Source organism: Strigops habroptila, chromosome 11, assembly GCF_004027225.2.
Source record: "Strigops habroptila isolate Jane chromosome 11, bStrHab1.2.pri, whole genome shotgun sequence".
Taxonomy (NCBI): domain Eukaryota; kingdom Metazoa; phylum Chordata; class Aves; order Psittaciformes; family Psittacidae; genus Strigops; species Strigops habroptila.
Window position 1 is genome coordinate 21,101,969 of NC_046360.1, and position 22,464 is coordinate 21,124,432.

At 38.1% G+C, this 22,464-nt stretch overlaps 1 protein-coding gene across 12 annotated transcripts in view; it reads right to left on the reverse strand.

Annotated features, from left to right (window-relative positions):
• Positions 1-22,464, reverse strand: part of DOCK3 (dedicator of cytokinesis 3) — a 210,935-nt gene that overhangs the window by 57,483 nt on the left and 130,988 nt on the right. For all 12 annotated transcript variants that reach the window (XM_030502047.1, XM_030502044.1, XM_030502042.1 and 9 more), the window contains 9 exons: positions 18,224-18,348; positions 12,814-12,976; positions 12,219-12,325; positions 11,341-11,512; positions 10,566-10,663; positions 8,511-8,594; positions 8,067-8,167; positions 6,671-6,752; positions 176-346 (listed from right to left, as the gene is read on the reverse strand). In XM_030502047.1, the coding sequence (XP_030357907.1) occupies positions 176-346; positions 6,671-6,752; positions 8,067-8,167; positions 8,511-8,594; positions 10,566-10,663; positions 11,341-11,512; positions 12,219-12,325; positions 12,814-12,976; positions 18,224-18,348 (1,103 nt within the window). The remainder of the gene's footprint in view (positions 1-175; positions 347-6,670; positions 6,753-8,066; positions 8,168-8,510; positions 8,595-10,565; positions 10,664-11,340; positions 11,513-12,218; positions 12,326-12,813; positions 12,977-18,223; positions 18,349-22,464) is intronic.

Consider the following 22,464-nt stretch of genomic DNA (forward strand, 5'->3'; position numbering starts at 1 on the left):
AGGTGCAGTGTTTGTCTAATAACATTAATTGGCTATGTCATTTTCCAGTATCATCAGCTTGTTAGAGGGGGAAAAATCTGCTAACCTGCATTTAACTGTCATGTGCCCGTACATACTACCTGTGCAGAAAATAGCTGCCTTTGGTTTGCCAGTTGAAGTGCAGAAAATAGCAAACCTGGGTGAAGATGAGGGTCTCAGAGCTCCTGCTGTCCAAGCTGAGCACAAATCTGATGGACTGGAAAAGCTCCTGGATGCTGGAGCGGAACTGCTCCTCCTCCATTCCACAAGTAGCTCTGGAGTAAAGGATCCGAGATTGGACAATGAACTTGAAAAGATATTCCAAGGCCTTAAGGAGCAGGAGAGGGAGGAGATTAAGATAGAGAAAAAGAAAGAAAGAAAAATAAAGGAGCTTTAAAGAGAACCAGGAAAGATTCTATGTGCATAATAACTAAATTCTTCAGTTTTAGAAAGGAGAAAGAAAAACAGGTTTTGCAAGTTATATAATTCCGTTAAGGAAGAGCCACTCATAGGCAAGTACCCATTCTCAACCAATAATCTTTGTTATCAGTATGTTCCACTAACAAAAATAGTATGCATTTAAGTCAAACAGGCAAATATGAGTTAGGTCATTTGAGGAAAATCTTGGTGAAGATAACGGACTTCCAGTTTTCCCATGACTTGGCACAATGACTGCGCATGTCTGAAGAAGCTATTCTCCTGCTTCCATTCAAATTTTACCTTTAATTACTTGAGTTAGCTAATTCAGATTAAGTGGACTGTCAGTGGAACAGAGGAAGGGTTACCTGGAAAAAGGAGAATCTACTTTTCAATATGAACACAACAGCAAGGTTCACTTTTATTTCTGGCAGCTACATGTACAAACAGAAATAAATGCAGATGCAGAAATAGAAGACGACAAGAGCAGCATGTGATGCCCTCTGGCAGCCCAAAATAGTAGCAGGCAGCAGCACTGTAGTGAGCAGCTTTTAACTTCGAGCTGTGATAAGTTAAAGCATCTTTCTTTTATCATCACACATGAAACTGGGAGAGCACCCAGCAGAGGGAGAGTAATCTGCAGAGAAGATGGCCTTTAGCACCGTTGTACAATGTGCAAGAAATGCTGCAGTCCCGAAGGACTGGCAGTCGGATCTTTCTGTAGTAGAATGATAACTTGCTCAATGACATGTCTACATTAAGCCTGAATTTGCAACCTAAACATCTTTAACTAAAATTTTGTAAATGGCGTTATTCAGAACTCCATTTATTTGGCAGCAGTGTCAATGAAGAAAAAGACGTTCTGTGCAGCCCTTAACAAGCTTACCAATCGATCAAAGGTTCTCACATGCACTAACACAGCGATGTAACATTCCACACAGCAACAAGGCCCTTCGGATCATTTGGTACACAACTGTCAACACTGAACTGTACTACGTACCAGTGACATTTCAACTTCACTCCTTCCCTTAGTGCTTAACATGATACACCATAAAAGCAGGATCAAGAGAAGACACGAGGCATAGTTTGATGATATCCTCGTAAGTCAGCATGGGAAGCAAACAGGCTGCAGCTTCAATCATCATAGTCTATACAGAAACATTAGTAATATTGCACTGTATTTGCTGGAAAGTGTTCTTGTCTTGCTTCAAGGTTTGGAAACTGAAAGTTAATTTGAAGACAAATTTTGCCCTCGTCAGATGTTTTTGCATCCCTAAGATGCCCCTCCTTGAACCACCACACTATATGCACAAAGATGCAACGTTATGCTGTAAGGTTTAGAATGCTACAGCTTTAAGAATAGAGAAGGGGAATGTGAAATTCCTTATAAAGCCATCACAGATTTCAAAATGCCACTGATACTTACAGACATTTTTCTTTCAGGAATGATGGCAACTTGGGTCATTTCACAGTACATTGTTTATAATTCTGTACTAAAACATCTCCTAGTGAAGCTTCCTTACACCAAGGAACATCATCAGGAAGTAACACTGTGTATTTATGGATAGTTTCCAGACAAAGGTCAATTGGTTCACAAGAGTCAGCTCTTTAAGGTTAGCATCACTGTTGCTAACACGAAATACAGCAAAACAAGAGCTTACAGAAGCTGTTTTATAGGTTTGGTATAGACAACCATAATTCTAACCTGAAAGCTCATAACTTTAATGTGAAGATTATGTTTTGCAATGAATCAGAGGATTTATCTATGGAGTTCTATAGTCTTCTGTTGAAAGTGAAACGGCAGGCTCAGAGACACTCGACATCCTTCGCACAACCAACCTTAAACTGCTGCCTAGAATGAACCCACAAAGGGTTCAAACACATGGCTGAGATGCTAAAAACACAAACCAATTCTTGTTAGTACAAATCAGCACTTGGACTAACTGGCTCTTACTACTTACAAAATCACAGATATGATGTATATTTGTGCCTAAAGACATAGAAGTGCACTGAAGCCTATTATGTTTGGCATGATATAAAAAAACTAGTATCAAATTAAAGGAAGTTTTTGAAAAAGAGTCTGAGTGCATGTTCACACAGTAGGTGAGCACACACCACTGACCTGTGACCAGCAACCCAAAGACTCATGGTGCAACAAATGCAAAACTTGAATGGACAAACAGAATCCTAACTTTATTTCCTCTCAGCCAAACAATCCCTAAATTCTACTAGTGGTAGTCCAGGAGAGACAAGAAAAGCCATAAGGAATGTGCATACAGATAATGCATCTCAAAGAACTTTCACCTACTAATTAGTAACCTTCCTTCCTTCCCTATTGACTGTCCATATGTATGTTCGCTCTGAATACAGGAACACCACATCTCAACCTGCATAGATTACCTGGTGGTTGGTTGCAATATCCCAGCAGAATTAAAACCAGAACACCACCATGACAAAAGCAGCATCAGTCACAAGCTTCTGGGATAACAGAGGTAAAAAAAGCGGATAAATTTATGTGGTTATTCTGAAGGTCTAATGGACAAAGATACTATTCAGAAACCCCAGTGTCACTTGAGCCTTCAGGGATTATGCTCAGATAACATTTGATGGTGTAGCACAATCATAAATCCAGTGGACGGTCCTGGGGAGCTTACAGCTGCACATCTGGACTCATCTGCTGCAGAGATGAAGGGTCTATTCGATTCAAACAAAAGGCAAACCATACCTAGTGTTCAGAGTATGAACAGATGCACCAACCTTGTACAGAGGTGCTTTAAGATAAAGCATGGATTAATTTCCTAACTCAAGAAACCCAAAGATTACTTTAGGAAAGAATCTGAAGTATGTAGAAAGGGTATCCTTATCAGAAGTACAGTGTATGTAAAGTAGGTTAGCTCTGAAGGTCTGAACCTCTCACTTTCCTAACAAGTGAATAAAAGCCATTTTCAGAAGCCTCTGAAAAGGCTTCACCATTCAAGAGCAGGTGGCAAACTTCTTCCAGCTAATGTCAGTGTGTTTTTCCAGAGAACAGCATACTTGCATCAAGTACAAGAAGCATTTATGATGCAGTTTGAAGAAAAAAGCGCAAAGGTTCAAGTGAAGGTACCAATGTGAGTCTTGTGAGTGCAGATAAATGACCTAGGGCAAAGTTCAAGGAATCAGCAAGAAAAGAAGGAGCAAGTCCCACAGACAGGCTGACCAGGACAGAACAATTACAATTACATCAGCAATTTTCTGGTATTCTTAGAAGAAGTGAGACTGTATAAAATATAAGTCACCAAATCAGGTAATTATTTCTGAATGAAGTAATTAATAAGTCCAGAGACAGACTGATCTCAAATGCAACAGCCTGACAGTTCTTTTTTAAATTGAGGGGGAAGAAAAGAATTTGGAGGAGTGCCCAGTCTCAAAAGGCAGGTCAAGGATGCAATTCCTACTCTCTCATTCACTAGCTCGCTGGCTGGCATGGCTCAGAAAGTATGATCGGGGGTTTGAAGAAATCAGCTGGGAAGACTGACCTTTTCCCTATCACTGACTCATGTAAAGCCCCATAGCAATGGTATGCAGTACCTCCAAGTCCCTAAAATAAGTTTGATGCCTGTTCTGTGCAGTTCAGCTCCAGAACACTGATATGAAGATGTGACTTCCCGAGGAAGAAAAGGTCTTGCTTCTTCAGTGGGTTCCTCAATCTAGGCAAAAATCACCTGTGATTCTACCACTGAAGATAACTGAGGCTGAAAGGGCATCTCCAAGAGACACTTCCTAAGTTTTGCCATGACTAGTGCGGAAAGTAAAACTGCCTGTGGAGTCACAGGCAGCTGTACCTGGATGCAGCTCATGCGTCACATACAGACAGTATCATATATCACTGCACAGAGGACTAATGAGTGGTTTGAGAAGGAAGAAATTCAGGTACAGATGTCCTTTCAGTTATAGTTGCTTCAGGTTCCATACAAGTTTTTTTGAGAATTAAGAGCAGTCTTGAGGCAGGTAAGTAATTTTAGAAATAGCCTAGAGCACCACTTGCTAATGCCAAGGTTGAAAATCAGAATCCTACGAGGCATCTGCATACCCATCATGAATGTACATGGGCGGTCAAGAGCCAAAAAAGAGTGCAGAGAGATTTCAACACCTGCTTCAGGGTACTACATTTAACAGCTAATTCAGGGCAGAAGGCATAGAGAGCTATTCTGTTTTCTCAGTTGAAGAACTACTAATCCAAGGAATGTAGTGAAGACATCCAAAACCCCAGAAATTGCCAACAGTAGAATATGGTACTACGAATGACACATTAGCAGTGATAACGATTTTGGTGCAAACTTGCAGCAAGTGCCTGAAATAAAATCTGGAAATAAAATCACTTTCCTGTAATGGAAGAAGATAAAGACCTTAATTTGGGCCTCCAAAATATACCTGCAAAAGCAACTGTCCAAATCAGATGTGACAGCAGTGTCTGTGGTAGAAGATGCACTGTTGGGTCTGCAGAAACTCTGGTGGTAATTATAATTCCTGTGCTTGGAAAGGCCTGGGCTGTCCGGTCTTCCAGCTGACCTCGCCCACGGAAGCAACAGCTATTTTCTAAGCAAGCACTTGAGCTTCCCAGGAAGCACAGAGCTGCCTTGGAATCCTTGAAAGAATGTACCTTTTTCACAAACAGTGTGTTGAGTAACCAGCTTCTGAAAGCCATTCCAGCATTCATATTTTTAATATTTCTGAAGAAGTCTACTATGAGGTTCAAAAAATGCCGATCGCATAGAGACAGTATTAGATATCTCTACTTGCTGCACTGCATAGAGCACTAATGAGTAGTTTGAGAGGGAAGAAGACCCTCTAGAAGTCACTCCAGCTAGAGATCTTCCTCTCATCTGATAATTTTAGTAAGTTTCTTTGCAATTCAAAAAAAGAAGGAAGGAAACAAAACGAATAAGGAAGTTGTTAATTTCTTGAAAAGATATCTTTGCCCCATTTTTAACATTCCCTATGAATCTGTGGTTGAAAAGTATTGCAAAGAAGTTGTTTCTAAGTATATAAGTATCTACAAAAGACAAAGTAAACACTGGTATAATGCCCTTGCAAGTAAGAGGATATGATCTTAACAGGAGAGCTTGGAAGCTAGTTGATGGCACTGATGCCATACCATTCAAATGGAACGAGGATTCTCAAAAAATAACTACTTCCTCAAAAATGCTGACTAAATCAGACTAAAGGAGGCAAAACAAAGAAAAAAATATCACAAGAAATAAGAAAGAGCCATAATAAAGTCTGAAACATACACCAAGACACAAGCATAAATACATTTACAAGGAACAAGCTCTGACTTTCCCAAATGGTTGCCAGAAATTAAAGGAATAGCGTACGTACGTGTGTATGCTTCACCTGTGAGATGCTTCATCTATTTGTACTGACAGGAGAAAGTGAGACAAAGAAAGTGCTAATCTCTGCCATTGCTACCAGCCCTCAAAGTGCCCAGACTCAAATGTTTGGACAGAAGCTTACTTAGAGTAAGAAGGTAGAGATGGACATTCACGCAGAGAAAAGTACCTTGCCACATATTTTGGAATCTGGTATTTATGTGCATGATGTACATGACATTATCATTTTGTTTTAAATTACATATGTGAAACTAACACTCTATTTATTCTCTGATTTCTCTGCAATAGCACCAAAACTATTCCCTTTGTTTCCACACCATTAGGAAGCTGTGCCTTCCTGCGAGATCATGCCCTCATCTCAGAACTGTGATTCAGGTCCTGTGCAATGACAGTTGTTAGAATTTTCATCCACTTAAAAGCTCATTTATCTCCTTAAAGTACTCCAGAACTTCAACCCCTAATACAAAGAACCTGTCTCACAGCCAGAAATGAAAAGCATATCTCTGATCCACAGCACCTCTGCCTAATACTTTTAAAATAACTGCTTCTTGAAATGCAAGGTGCAGACCACATATATAAATGGCCAGAGCATATATATTCCATGTAAGCCCCACTTAAGTTCTCCATAGGGCTTCAAAAGGACTTAAGGAGACATAATTCTTCTGGGTTTTAACGCACAAGAGTGAATCACCCCCAAAATAAAATTTTTGGCAAAAAATACATATATATATACACACATATAAAAATCTGGTTAAACAAATAAGAAGTCAGTGCCAGACTACCCTGGGTTTTATTTACAGCTTCTCTGGGGTTTTTGTAGCCACAGATGGAACAGACACACAAATACTCCATTGGATACGTACCCGCATTGCTTCCTGGATATGGTCCTGACGCACAAGCTCAGCTGAGCGGTCCATGTACCACTTCAAACATCGGATCAGTTCTCTGAATATAACAAACAGCGAAAAGAAGAGCAACCTTCAGCACTGTTGCAAAATTAGACAGGCAACAAACATCACGGTTTTAGAGAGAAATCTATGCAATGGTCTCATGTCACTCCCTTTCAGTGGTCACCTATTGCTGTCTTAGCCACAGAATTTACAAAATATGTATGTTTATTCAGGTTTCAAAACCAGAAATAATTTCTTGTCTGTAATTGACCTACACCATGAGGCAGACTAGGAGAACATCAAAGAGATGTTATTAAAGAGACAGCTTTGATAAAGGCGTGTAATATAGTCTTAAGACCAAAACATCCTCTTTTTATTTTTTCCTTTTTGATAAGAAATTCCAAATCTCCTCTAAGTAAGAAGTTTTTAAAAACAAAGATCACAAAGAAAATACATGCATCCATTTTCCTAAGTAAACAATACCATTTAGACTAACCTAAAGGGTTGTATTAAAAGCATGTTTTATTTCAGACATCAGACTATCAAAAATCACTTGTTTTGTTGAAAGAGGTGATAATTAACACAGAGCAGAACATCTTTTTACCCTCTGAAGATGACTATGCTTTCCTGTATTGCATAGTATCTACAGTTTTGCCTGCCATTGACTGAATTTTTATATTTGTTTTAATTACACTAAAATGTGAATGGCTTAAACCAATCAATTATAAGCCCTTTTTAAAAGTTTGTAATAGATAGAATATGCTCAAATATACAAAATAAATGGCCTAAGAGAAAGGAAAAACAATACCCTGAATGGTAACTGTTACTGCTTTCAAATATCTGTACTATTCTCTGATGCAAAACTCAAAAAAGAATACTAGAAAACAAGGCAGAATCTTCAAAGTGACAGTGAAAATTAAGTTTTTGATCTCCTGAAATTATACACTTACTGTAATCAAATAGAACATCTTCTCATGTGAATACCTGTCTACTTTGGAAGAGGAAATTACTGTTAGTTCTCTAGGCTTTCACACAAGTCTTTTATCCAAACAACTTTAAGACAAGAAATGTATATGCCCTTGGTAGCTCATTAGTACAGACTGAAAACGAGTTGTTGCTGAGTGACAGTGTCTCTTCAGCTAAAAAAAAAAAAAGAAAGTAGCATTTGCCAGTTCAGATAAAGTCCAAAGTCTTTCTTAGCCACACGTGACATTCAGCGGCTTTTCTCTCTAAGTGTGCTGGAAAACTTTCATCTGAGTAGTTCTGCTTTTGAAAACTGTGACTAACATGAAGGTTATGATTCTGATGGTGACATTGTTCAAAAGCTTGCTAATACCACCTCTTGAAGTGATGGATAAACAAAACCTACTTGTAAGCCAGTGCTCCTGCAAAGTGCTTCTGAATATAAGTGTCCATCACAGGTCGAAAATGAAAATACTTGCTGTCACGCAGCAGATTTATGATGAATACCTGTGGGAGATGAGAAAGTGAACCCATACTAAAGGAAATTGCACATTGTTGCTATGTTTCTATAAGCAAGTTACACAAGCTAAGGAACAAAGAAATATATGAGTTTCTTTAAACAGTCAGTAGTTATTACATGTTACTGTTTGCTTCTCCCAAGTGACAGCAAATATTGCTGCCCTCGGATCTGTTTGGACTATCTGCCCTCCTCACCCAGATTACTACAGAAAATATAAGGCCAGATCCAGCTGAATATTTCACATTTTATGGAAGTAAAATACCAGCAACATGATAATAAGAAACTTAAAACTTATTGACCATGAGATAAAGTAACAATCCAGGAACTTACCAAAGACTGAAAGACCAACAGACCATACTTTTCTGTGTTGTCATCCAAAACTACAAACAACGTGTCGAGAATATCTTGTAGGAACTAAAATGACATGAATAAACAAAGAATTTCAAATTGAAATTGTGTTCAGAAGCAGCTTATTTCCCCTCTGCTTTAATTCATTCATACATATTGGTATTTTTGTGAAACACTTGCCAAAGACAAACCACTTCAGGTTCATCCATGTGATGCAACAGATTTTCATTTGTTTTGACAAAGAATTTTTCTCTTTAAATGAGTATTTCTAAACAAAAATGACAGAAAAACTGAAAAATAAGACATATGTACCACATGACTGATTTGTAAATATAACTGAGTGTTCCTTTCACTGTAAGCTGACTAAAAGTGTTGCCTAACAACAGTGGCAAAACAGCTTACTTTCACTCTCATGTCATTACAGTGTATCAAATACTGTTTATCATCAAATTTAAGACTTGGAAGCACATTAACTAGTGCTCCAAATAATGTTTAATACTGAAAACTTTTGTTGTATGACAGAAAGTAAAGCTTTTATAACAAGCATTAATTGGGACAAGTTACATATTGCCAATTATTTCTTTCCCCCCTAACACTGAGGCTCACTGAATACCAACAATTCAGTGATTTTCTTTCCTGAAAGCAGAGTCATTGGAAAGGATGGCTGTGAAGAAGACTGCTGAAGATCAAGTCAACTGCATATTCTCCCATGATTTTGTAATCTATTCTAATTAAATTTCTGATGTGGAAAGCAAGAAATAAAATATAACAATTTATGAAGTCTCTGAAAGGATAAAATTTCCTTTTTTCTGAATTACTGCATATCCCAGTGCCAAATGGCAGGTGATTTAGGGAGTGAATCAATTACTTCTCCCCTTGGAATAATTTAATCCACATCTTTTTAGGCTTTTCTCTATAAAAAACCCCAGATACTTACACTACCCTGCAAACAAAGTGTACAAAACATGACATTCTTGAAGAATTCCAAACTAAACAGGATATTGTCCTCTTCTGTTACCATTACAAAGTTCTCAAGAACATTAACATTCAAGATATGGCAACATCCAAATGAGTAGCAAAGTGGCTTTAATCAGAAACTACTAATTAAATGATTGGATGTTGCTTTGGTTTCTTCTCTTTGGTTGTTTGCCATTACAAATTATCTCCTCCTTTTACTTAGAAGATTTATAGAAATAAATTCTAGGGAGAGTTCTCAGTACCTAAAATTATCAGAAGGATATCTGGAATGCACTTCCCCCCCTCTTCTCCCCCCCCCCCCGAGACCACAAGTATTCAAACGCATTCAGAAGTTCATCTGACCTAAGAAAGTTCAGGTCACACAAAGGATTGGCATGTAGTGTAGCAGTGGTGACAAAACATGAGGAAATGATCAGACAGGAGGTACATTAGTGATAGGCACACTAGAGAGCAATTGGTGCTTTAGGCAACAGCTCCACTTCACAGTGCTGGGATAGGAAAATGGGTTTACAGGATGGTTCACTGGCCACAGAGCAAAACTTAACTTTCTTAGGTCTCATGTTTCTTCCTCCTCTACACGCTTGTTTGGAACATAGGAAAGACCAGGTTTTGCTGAAACAGCTCTGTTTTATTCACTCTAAAAATGACCAACCACACTTAGGCAATTTTGGAGAAAGTCCTCTAGAAAATACTATTGGAACAGGTAAGTCTGCACAAAACACCGCTGCCAGTGGCTGTGCTTACATCAGCAAGCAGCACGGCTCAGCAAGAGTGGCCCTACCGAGTGTAACAGTCAGTGCTGACACTTGCAGCACATGTTGGTAAATTAATTTCTAAAGATTAGCTCTGTTTTGATCCCATGGACTTAATTATCCATCAATTTTTGGAGTGTACCTTCTTGCTCAGTTTCATGTCAAAATAAAATCGCAATTCTCACACTCCGAGAATTCACAGTGTGAACCAAAAAGTACAATAAGAGGGAACATTCTGAAGTGCCCTGCAGGTCTGAGTTCCCCTACTATCACAGATACATCCAAAACCTGTTATTTCATGCAGTACCTTAACAATTTCCTCGCCACTGACATGTCTCAGTCTTCCTAATATATCCATCACACGATCTGGGTAAGCTTTCCATTTCAGTAGGGCAAGCAAATCCACTGCAGAGGAGTGAGAGAAAGAGCTAGAATCCATACACAGAGGCAGGAACCGCAACCCCAGACCCACCAGAGATTCAGTACATGTTACACTTCTGCTCTTGTTGCAGTTCACACTTCTCAGGGGAAAAAACACAGTAAGTGAGAGAAATACAGAGTAAGTCCAATACTACTAACAAGAAAAATGAACACAGGAATGGTAAAGCACTTTAGAAAGAGTAGAGATTGTATTTTTCCCTATGTGAGTTGACACTGCACTGCGGACAATCCACTTCTGTCTCCCCATGCTTCAGGGATGTTGCCATAACAAATTTTTATTTGCTTAGCAACTCTGTAAAAGATGAACAAAACCTCTGGGTTGCGTAGAAAAGCCAACACTGAATTTTTTGTTCTCCAATCATTTAATGAAAATTAACTTTGCTTTAACATATTCTGTCATAACCCTTCTCTTGCACTTACAGTAGTGTCTGTAATTTCCCTGCCATCTGTCAATATCCTTATTTCCTCAAAAAAACTTTTTGCTCCTTTCAATAGTGTTAGTAAAAAAAAAAGCATGCATATAATGAAATTATAACAAAGGAATATTTTAGTAAAATAAACAGAGCACAAGCATACCCATGTTATTTTTCTTTTTCATAATCCCTGTTGCTTTGAGCAGTTTTGACGGATGAGCTACTTACCATTCTGGGTCAGTTTGGTAGAAGAAAGCTGTGTGGAGACTGAAAAGGTCTCTTTGGTGCTGCGCTGGAAAATGAGGCTGGAGGGGATGTTGGGGCAGCCATTGTAGTCCTCTTTGCAGCAAGGCAGCCCCAGGTACAGTGCGTGATTGTTAAACGTGCTGTTCTCATCACACTGTGTGTACAGGACAAGAAATGGAATTGCACCCAGTCTATCTCATTCCACACACTCACACCCTGAGAGCAATTGCCTAACTACTTCTATTGATTTCTGGGTGCACAAAAACACTTCTAGGAAAAAGCTGTGCTTACCACCTTCAGGGCCTGTACATACACAAACCAACCCAGCTCTAGAAAGTGTGGTCTCTTACCCACTGACTCTTTAGAACTTATCACAATCTTCCAACTGCATAACTTACTGCTGCTGTCCGAAAATCATACTGAAGAAATAAACCAAGGTAAATCAGCAGGAAGAAAAAACCCAAACAACCCATCCCAAATCCCTTGCTACAGGGTTGCCAAGCTGTAGTGTTGTAACAGGCTGCATTTGAAATGCAGCATGATTTCATACTACAAAGGTATAGAGTAATGCCACAGGCAGGTAAAACTGCTGAATGCTCATAAACACTAGTATGTTTGAATTCAAAATGGATATGATTAACAGAAGCTAGATCACCGCTATCTGTCCTTAGAACAGAAGCCTTTGTCCATACCTGGTTATCTGAGTTTGAAATTATAAAATCTTGAAATGACTACTAATCTGTTCCTCACATACTTCTAATGGGGCTGGGGGGGGAAGATAATGTAATGACTGTTACATATTTAAACTCAAGTAGAGATGAGTAGGAATGAGTAGGAAGTCTGCAGAGAGGAATTGGTACCTTATAAACATAAAGCTCATGGATATCATCAGACAAGGTAGTGCCATCATCTCTCATCAATGGAGTGAATGCAAAACCAAAGAGCTTCTTTTCTCCCTTGTCTTTTGCTGTAGCAAGAGACAGAAGCAAGGAGCCATATTTGCACATATTCTGTCTGTCCATATATACCACAAGGTTATTCACCAACTTCTCTGCATGCCTAACAAAAAGCATGCAGATTACATAAGAAACAATATACAACACACTGTATCTAATTCTATGCAAATGATCGACAAGCCTCAAAACAAACATACCCAACACAGTGAAATATAAAATATACATGATTGTAACAAAAACATTCTACAAGAAAACACAGCAAAAGAACAGCAGGGGAGAACATCTACAAAATGTTTTGCCCTGCACTAATTGTTCATGGTGGTTTTAATGCGCTGTTTAATAAATCTAGCAACTGGCTAATTAGCAGTGCACCTTTGCTGTATTTTAGGTTGGTGCCCCTTTCCTGCTTTCTACCCAGTAACAGACTCATCCAACTATAAACTGACAATGGAAAGACCTCAGCTTTGTTGGATTTCTCTTGGTTACATTTGGCACTCACTGGAGCAATGCCTGAACTCAAACCGGAGGTGAGACCCACGGAATCTGTCTATAGGGATGGGCAACTTGATGATTTCCCCCCATCGAGGGCTGTTATTGTGGTAAAGCACAAAAGAGTGGTATGCACTCCTGCTCGGCTCTCCTGAGCCCAGGCTGATGCAGTCCTGAAAGAAAAGAAAGCAATTCAAGATTAGAAGACAGCACATCACTATGGATGAGTCATTTTATTGCACAGGGATAACCTTTATATAATTCATATCCTTCTATAGACACAAAGGAAGAGTCAGAAGCAGAAACTCAGACAGAATGAAATCAGAAACTTTTTAAGAGATCTTTAAACTGTGTTTTGGGTCAAAGGATAAGCTAGGAGACCTGTGATACTGCATCTTAAGTTATTATTTAAGCTAAGTTTTCTATCAAGTATAGAATAGATACAATAAACACGAGTCCAAATGTATAAAGATGAGTTAAAAAAGGTTCCTAATAGTTCCATCACTTGTAACATTAGACTTTTTTGAAAATACAATTTAGTCAGATTTCTGCTTCAGTATCTCAGTTCAGAAGTGACACCTGAACTTTTCAAGCTCTTAAAAATGCTGGTCTCTTGAAACTACAACTATCCAGCCTCTTTGAGTATCCCAGAAAATCCTGATCAAACTACTTCCTTAGTGGTAAGCAAAGAATTTCTGTTGAATAGTCATGACCTAAAAATATAATGGGATCTAAATTTCTGCTTTGAGATATAAAAAGCTCAGAGATCTTGACCAATCTACGTATCCTCAAAATACAGATGACAGAAAACATGAGTTGGATATAATTTAGGAAATATAGAAATCCTTAGTCAGAACATGAGCAAACGAAGTTAGGAGAAATACTGAAATCCTGAAATAAGGACAGTAAAAGGTCCTTTGTAATGAAGATATGGAGCAGGAAGCACATTCATTTATGTAAGCACTACCCCATGTTCTAGACCTAGCATTTACAAAGTGATCCAAAAGATATGACATCTTACAAAACCATGCAGAATAAAGAGCTGGGAGATTCTTCACTTTTAGCATCTGTAAGGATAATGAATCCAGGAAGAACCAGAAGCTAAGCAGACCCAGAACAACACATGCAATATAAAACACCCTACACGGAACAGTACCATGACAAGAAAAACTACTGGTCATTTCCCTAAGGCATCTCTAAAGTCTATCTCAAGAAAATACCAACAATGTTGACTTGATTTATTCACCTGTAATCTAATCAAAACACTACCAAATCAAGTATATCCCATTAAACAGACTCAGTTAGTTTGGCCTGTGGTAATATTCTTCTGCCTTCAAGAAAACTAAGAATTTGTGAAGGAGCCCAAAAAGAAATAAAAGATACCTGGAAGCTTAGGATTCAATGCAAGAGCAGCCTCCCTGGACAGAAATCCACTGCAAAGGCTCTAATCCAACCTGAGGGACTGTAGCATACACTCCCAAAACTTAGTCCTCTCAAGTGAGCCTTAGCCACCATATGGTATGTGCCACAACCCCAGCATACAGGTGATTTTTTTTTGTACAGCAACAAGAATTAACTGTTGCAGGTATTAACAGGTTGGAATGAGCGTAGTGGTGGCAGTAGTAAAAACAGAATGCTTGCAACATTCCAGTTATATTTTGTAATCAGAGTAACTTGTTGGGCTTCAACACAGCAACTGAAACCTCATTCTGTGTGAGCTTCTTAGGAGACAGTAAAACAATGTTTGTATTTCTTCTGTAAGGTACAGTAAAAATTCAAATCTTAATGTGAGCTTTTTTCTGTTGCCTCAAAACATTACCTGCCCTGGCAGACACATGGTCATTGAATGCTGAACTTTAAATAAACAGATACCTGGAGAGTCTTTCCTTCTGGTTGTTAACATAGCTGACAAGCATTTATACTACAATCTATAGCCCGAGGAGGGAGAATTGTTTCATCTTTAATTCTGAGTTGTGATTGGCAAAAATATAAATATGAAAATAGGTTTTGTAACCCAGTTACCATGAGAACTAAATATGTAGGTGAACTAGAGGGCAGAGGCAAGTAAGGGAAGCTAAACTAGAAGTAGTATTAGGTCATAATTTCACCATTTAAGGTATGCCTTGCGATTAATAAGATATTCCTGATACTGGAACAGAAAGAAGAGTGAGAAATGTGTCAAGGGTTTTTATTTTTCAGACTGTATTGAAAGATGCTAACAATTAAGTAAGACCATTTTGAAAAGAAAATACTCATTTTCATTTTGAACAGCACTGTATTCTGGGAATAATTTGACTGCTTTCAATAGGACTATTTCTGGACCACGATATACTCAACAGCAATAAAGGTTTGAGGCAGACAGAATATTCTCTTTAACTGTATGTAGTTCTGCTAAAGTCTTCACAAAGACTTTTATGCACAAAGGCATAATTGTGGATTGTGCTGCTGGTCAGGCAAAATTTAGAGACTTTATTTAATATCAGATGAGTATTTTGTGGCAATTTCCCAGCTGTATGGTGTAACTCAGCAGACTCTATTCCATTTGGCAGTCTCTGCTTTGGAAAGGCATAGGTCAGGAACAGTAAAGGATATTTCAACCAACAGAAGCACTGCTTTGGATCAGTGATTGAACTTTCAGTGTTCTGCCCATACTATTGTAAGATTGGAGTTTTTTATTAGCTTCTCTACCATATTACCTACTGAAAGTTACTAAATTAATGTCATCATTAGGCAAAGAAAACAGAAGAAATAAAATAGCTACGCTTGACTGTGAAAGCAACCTTGGGTCATGCAAGTGATCATCTGGGGGTCAGGGAACCCGAAGAAAGCAATTCCCTTCATCAGTTGTGCACCAAGCCCTATCCAACACAAACCTTATTCTTAACATTTAAATTAAAAAGCTATTAGACTTGTCTTGTTGGAGTCTTCAGTATTTTCTTTTAGATTATGCTGAGTGACTGAAATGAAAGTCCAGATCTAGCAGTCTCTTTGCAGCTGCTTCATCTAGGAATGGTTACATTCTGTCTTTGGGTAAACCAGCTCCCTCCTCATAGAACACTGCTCTAGGTGTACATACTGAAGATTATATAAACGAGATGGTTGCAGTGAAAAATAAGCCATCTAGCGTTTAAAACTAAATTCTTAACATAAAAGGTAAACCAGTATCCATTTGGGATACTAAAACAAGCCAGACTAAGAGAGCTGTGCAAACTTTTAGACAAATGGATACCCAGACTTCCCAAAGCCCACTGCACAGGTGGGATGGTTAGAACTGAGTGGGCTTTTCACCTGAAACATGGCAAGATTCTGAGCACAAACTTCTGCCTGTATTTTACAATCAAAATTTGCATTCTGAAAGTTGAGACAAACTGGATATCTATAGTTTAAGGAGCTGAATCCTTACAATTCTCAGAGCATTTCTACAGACTTAGAGCAACCACATACATACACTTAACAGAGTCAACTGTCTTCTACAAGGGTGTTACCAGTGAATGGCAAGATAACCCACTAAGATAGAAGCAATTCCAGATGGCTGTCCCATGTGCTTTAACTTTGGTAGATGAATCATGTGGGAGCTATGGCAGTAACGAAAAAACAGATATGACTAGTTTGCAAACTCAGTTCTAGGTGGCTGATTCTCTCTTATGTGCATGTGATTATTCCTGCAAATTGTCATTCAGCACTTTTGAACTATGCCTCTACAGTCAGTTCAACCGACAGTCTTACATGTTATTTTCCTAGTTTCATTCTGCAGTTAAGAGAGAACACATGTACCTAAGCAGTGAGGAGTTCCAATTAAAGGGAAAGTTCAACTTCTAGTGTCCTTCATGCCCCTTTTACTTATTTTTCAGTAGGTATGATAGCTTATACTATCATGTAAGTATTTCCTATGTAGAAAACTTCTAATACCTGCATGTTTGAAACACAATGGACCTTGGCATCACTAGATGAACCAAAGATCTCCCTGACATAAATGAAGTATCTTTCTTACTTTAACTACAACTATACAGAGGATCAATAACATAAAGACTGGTAAAGATTTTCTTTTAAATATGTGGTTTATGTTTTTAAAGAAAAAAAAACCCAAACCAAAAAAACCCCCCAAAAAAATCTTTTCTATGTAAAGTCTCTCCTTTATGACAAACATTCACCTTTTTTTTTTCTACTTGGATTGACTACCTTTCACTTGTCTTTCTTTGTACCATGTCTGTTCCACTGTCCCCTGTAAAGCCCTGAAGTACTGTTACAGGCAAAGGTAAGAAAATGATAACTTGGTAACTGTGCATAACCATTTCAACCAAAATCGCAGAAGAAGTTAAGATTGATAATGTCTAGAAATTATATTGCTTTTATGCTTAATCATTAGCCACAGTTCCCGTATAATTTTCTACCTTTATGTACATTAGCATTTGAAGATGCTGATATTGCAGTTTGGAGGGAAAAGACCTACATTGGTCTTTGGCAGAATGCTGTGAAATAAAGCCATGATTAAAAATCTGTCACTCAATTTGAAAGGTATGCCTAATGGAATTGAACAGAAAAGGATTATGATCTTCCTGCAACAGTTATGAGCACAAACCAGTTCCTTACAAGAGATATACTTTACTTTCAATGGAATCACTACATCCTTTCAACTAAAAAAAAACCCAATAAAACCAACGAACCAGACTGTGGCAGCGAGTTTGGTACACAAGCACTGGGGTGTTCAGACTCTTCTAAGATAATGCCTACAAAGGCCATTTTACTGCAGTGGAGGTGGAAAAAAAAAAGGTAGGGGGAAGTTATTTCTGATAGATGTTTATATTGGAATACTTTCCATTTACTTCTCTGTCCTCACACCTTCCCACACCCCCACCCCCCCCCCCAAGCTGACTTGCCTACCTTCTACTCTTTAGGAATACTAAAAGAATGGAGGAAGAAAGAAAAACATTAACCATCACTATCTATAGCTAGAACGGAGCCATCCCAGGGTGAAAGTCAGGATCTTGGCAATACAGCTACCCAAATTTATTTCCCAAAACTAACTCCAACAACTCAGATTTAAAAGTCTCTCTTCTAATTGCATTTCATCACGTTGTACAACATACATTATATAATTTTAGGTATTTGTCATATATTCTTCAGTTATTTCTGATTAGTTACCCTGATTTTTCTTTTTACTACAGCCACCAACATCACATTTGAAATTACATAAGCTTTTCAGTTTATGAATATTTTCTCCAAGTCCCCTATTGCCATGAAGGGGAAGTGCTCCAAATTCTTTCAAATTTCTAACTGATGACTTCATCATAATACATGGTTCAAAATGTAAAATCTAGTTTCATTTTAGTGCTCCCCTTGCAGCAGAGACAAGGAAACAAGAATGTGTCCACGGAGCAAGCAGATGGCACCTGAAGCTCAAAGAGGGAATAAGCACTTACCTTCAAGATTTCTCCATCCGCATAGAGCACATACATGGTGACTTCAATGTTCTTCTGCACACTTTTCCCACCTCTTTCAAAGTCTCCCTTCTCTAATGTCAGGTATAAGTCATTGCGTATATCACCTACAGTAAAAGAGTGGAGTCACACATGTCAATTCAACAAGGAACACTCGGTGCCTGTATGTAATATATTTTGATTCTGCAAATCATTTTCTGTGTTCTGCAAGACTATGGCTGATGCTCAAATCATTCCAAGCAGCAAGTTAATTGTTAATAGAGATGAACATTTTAATATCAATGCATAAAATCAGACCATTGTTAGTAATGCCTTTATTAAATGTGAACTCGGAATCAATACTTGCTTTTATTGTGTAAGCGGGAAGGGAAAAAACCACCTACTACTTTGCCTAGTTAGCTGATTTGGAAGCATCAGGCTAAGCCTGACAAAACATCAGTAACATCAGACTTCCTATTTCCAATGTATTTTAAGAAAAATTAATGTTCTTGTGATGATCAGCAGAAAATAACGTTCAGTTAGCACTTCACATATTTTCTGTAGTTTCATAACGTCTTTTTATCATAACACCAAAATAAAAGCAGCCTTTTTGGGAATCTGGTTGTAATTCAGTTCAGATGGGTTTAGAAGGAATCATAAATTACTTTTTTGCTAGATTCCTGGCTAGCCTCTGGTATCCATATGCATGGATATAAGAAAGCGGGCAGTATGGATACTTGCCAATTTCTCGTTTTCAAGAGCTTTCAGAGCAAATGACTATATTCAGAAATAGAAATGCTATCATCCCTCTCAGCATCCTGTTATCCTGAATTTCACAGGTTCTAGCTCCCTTTCTTTTTTTCAAGAATCTGGTTTGTGAAACTCTGCTTTCAAGACTAATGCAGTCAATCCTAAATTATGCACTAAAAGTATAGCAGGTAGCACCTATTCTTCTGCAAGATTTAGTTGCTGTCACCATTTCATGATGGTTCACACTTACCACTTGTTCTTATTTACTTGTCAGAAAGGCAAACAGACTAAAGGGCAATATATAAAACTATAAAAAAATTGAAATAAAATTAAACCCTTTCAAGGCAAGTATTTTGTTAAGCAGCCTCAAGAGACTAAATAAGGAAGTAATGGAATGGTTATCCAGCAAAGTGGAGACTCCTTGAATGTCTGATTTCTTCCACTTGGAGAAACTGATGCAGTTAAATCTGTTTGTTAATCAGAAGCACAATGAAATAGGCAGCATTTGCTTTCGGGCAGTGTGGGATATCCTTTTGTGTCTGCCAAAGAAGCACTTCAAATTCTTCCTGAAGTCTATAACCCCACAGAATTTGTTCCTTAATCTACTGTAGGGACAAACAATAGAAGCTTTCAGTCCTGTCTTTACTTTCATATTTATTTCTGGAGATAAGTACAACTTTTTAAGCATGGAAAATACATCTCTGTAGCTGACACTCAGCGCTTTCTGCTAGGAACTCTCTATGAATGGGCATCTGTATGCAAAATGTCCTCCTTTTCCCATCAACCTCTCTCTCACTGTGAATTCACACAGAGCTGACTGCTTGAAACACCTCACAGTTAGAGGTCTGAAAATGCTGTGGTTCATTAACAGGAAAAAGATGACAGCAAGAGGCTGGTGAAAGACCTCAAATATTTGATCTATTTTTTCTCCTCAAAGAATAGTCATCAAAAGCAATACTTTGCGGTCTGCAACAACAGAGAAAATGATCTCGCTGTTCACAATCAAGCTAAGCTACCTGTATGTTGACTATAGAAATACGAAGGAAATACAAAACTCATCCCAAAAGACAGTTTACGTAGGGACTTTTGTTTTGAAAATCCTGCTTAACAGACTCCATCCTTTTTCATTAGCAGCTTGCATAAGGAAAAAAGTTTCCATTTGTATGCTCTGAATCTTAATAGAAATTAATTGTACTCGCTATAATTAGCATTTTGGAGCTTCCTATTTATGACCTCTTTTCTGAAAGACAGGCTGGCTACACAAAGTCCAATGTCAGATAGCAAATAATTTTCCAGCCTAAATTAAAGGCAGCATCTGGTTATATATAGCATCTTATCTTCCATTAAGTTTAACAGGAGGGATATTACTGCACTAATTAAAAAAAAAATGCCCTTGGGGTGGGGGCAGAGGACCTAAAATACAGTGGATTTACATCAAAATGAAGAAAAAAGAAGGGAAAAAGTATTTTAGTGAAGTATAATGGTGCATCTTGTCTTGTAAAAATATTGTCTCGTAAGTCTTAAAAGAAAATAGAAAAGTATCTGGCCAAGACAAAAAGCATTTGGCTATCAGTTATGGAGCCCATCAGTTTCTTCGGAGTGGAGTTCAAACTACAAACTCAAACACTTCTGTTTAGTTCAGCAAAAATAAGCTTACTACAAAGATGTATCTTTCTGCCAACATTAATGACATCACTTGCTGTGTCCTCTCAAGCCATCTTTTTTCTCCAATTGCTACTGGTTTTGAGGGGTTTGAGCTCAGCTGCACCAATGGGCTGCACAGAAACTAGAGCACATGCTTGAACAGAGAGAGCAGTTTATTCACAATTTTATTTTGAGGATGCAAATTGCAGCCTGCACACCACGAGTGCACAGACAGTGCAGTGCCGCCTGGATGCGACTGAACAAAAAGTGTGACCAGTAGGATCGAGAAGTGATCCTTGTCAGCTCTAACACGGAATGACAGCTACATCTCAAGTCAAAAATGTTGGCAGACAGAGCTTTTCCCATGTTTAATTCCATCGTAAAAAGATGATAAATAAAGAACTTGCTTAACAAAGCAGACAATTCATGTCTCCTCTGTGGCAAAGTATCGTACAAACAGTACTGGCTCTGTGTGGCAAAACTCCTGCATTCTGAGAGCAAACCAGCGTGGTTCTCCAGCCTGGATCCCACAGGCCTCGCAGCTTCACAAAGAGAGCAGTGCTGATTTCAGAACTGGGTTAGCTGTGGCCTCCTAGCACTAGCATAGGAATAAAAAAGTGCTACAAAGGCCAGTGGGCCGAAAGTGTTTATAGACTAAAACCTGTGGATGGTAGCTTAAGCTGAGGTCTCTTTGTGTTAGATGGCTGACAAGGATGAACTGAAAACCTAATGAGAGCTTTTAGAATGGTATTCGTTTTAAAGCCCACCTCTCTACAATTGTTTTCAATTTAAAAACAAACAAACTGCTTTTTAGCATGAAGTATGTGCAATTTTACATATGGAGTTACTGACAGTCATTCTTTATGAAATGTCTTGGACACCAGTATTTTTCATAAAAGATTTATTTTCTGATGTGTTATGAGGCTCTTCCTTTACTCTCCCTTCACCTTCATGGGGTTTTTGGTCTGTTTCTTTGGTTTAACCTATTTACAAAGCCTTATGTCAAATGTACAATGGTTTAAATTATAAAGAATAAATTATAGCTTTGGGGGTTCACTTACACTGAAATGAAATCTTCTCCCAAATCACTTGAAACTATTTTAACAGTAAAAAGGAAAAAAGGAGCATGGAAAAGGCCACATGAGCCAAGCACTGATTTTGTGTTTACAAAATAAAGAAATGTACGGGAAGACTTCCAAATGGTTATTGATACTTTCAAGACTTAATAACATTAGGTAGTCCAATGGCCAATAATTGTCTAGTATCTATTAGAATAAGTAGGAGATTTATCCTGGTAAGATGTGTAGGTTTTCCACTAGCAGACTAACCTGTACCTTGAGCTGCAAACCAGTTACAATTTACAGAAGCCATCTGCATTTAATCTAACACTTTTTAGTCGGGGATCCTAAAAGATTTTGTACACTGAGGACAGAAATTGTGCCTGTTTTATACAATGGATACTGTGTCAAAAAAAAGGTTACATTAATTCATAGAACCTCCAACAGGAGAAAGAGACAAACAGATCTTCGACATCCTGATTCTAGCAAATTTGTTTTCTAAGAAGTCAATGTTCTGTGACTTTGTGAACCTGTAAAGGACACATAATATATCCCTGTAAGCTGGGGAAAAGTGGCAGCTCACAACATTCAGGATGTGCAGGTCTAGTTTCAAGTAACTTAGTAAAATAACTATAGTTATCCAGCAAATTTTAATTGTTTTTTTGTTTTTGTTTTTGTTTTTTTTTTTTTAAACTGAAACTATAGTCTTTTACAGATTAAGCAGACAAGGATATAAAAAACTATCTACAAAAATTAGTATTTATGTCTATATTTCTTAAATTGTTGAGATGA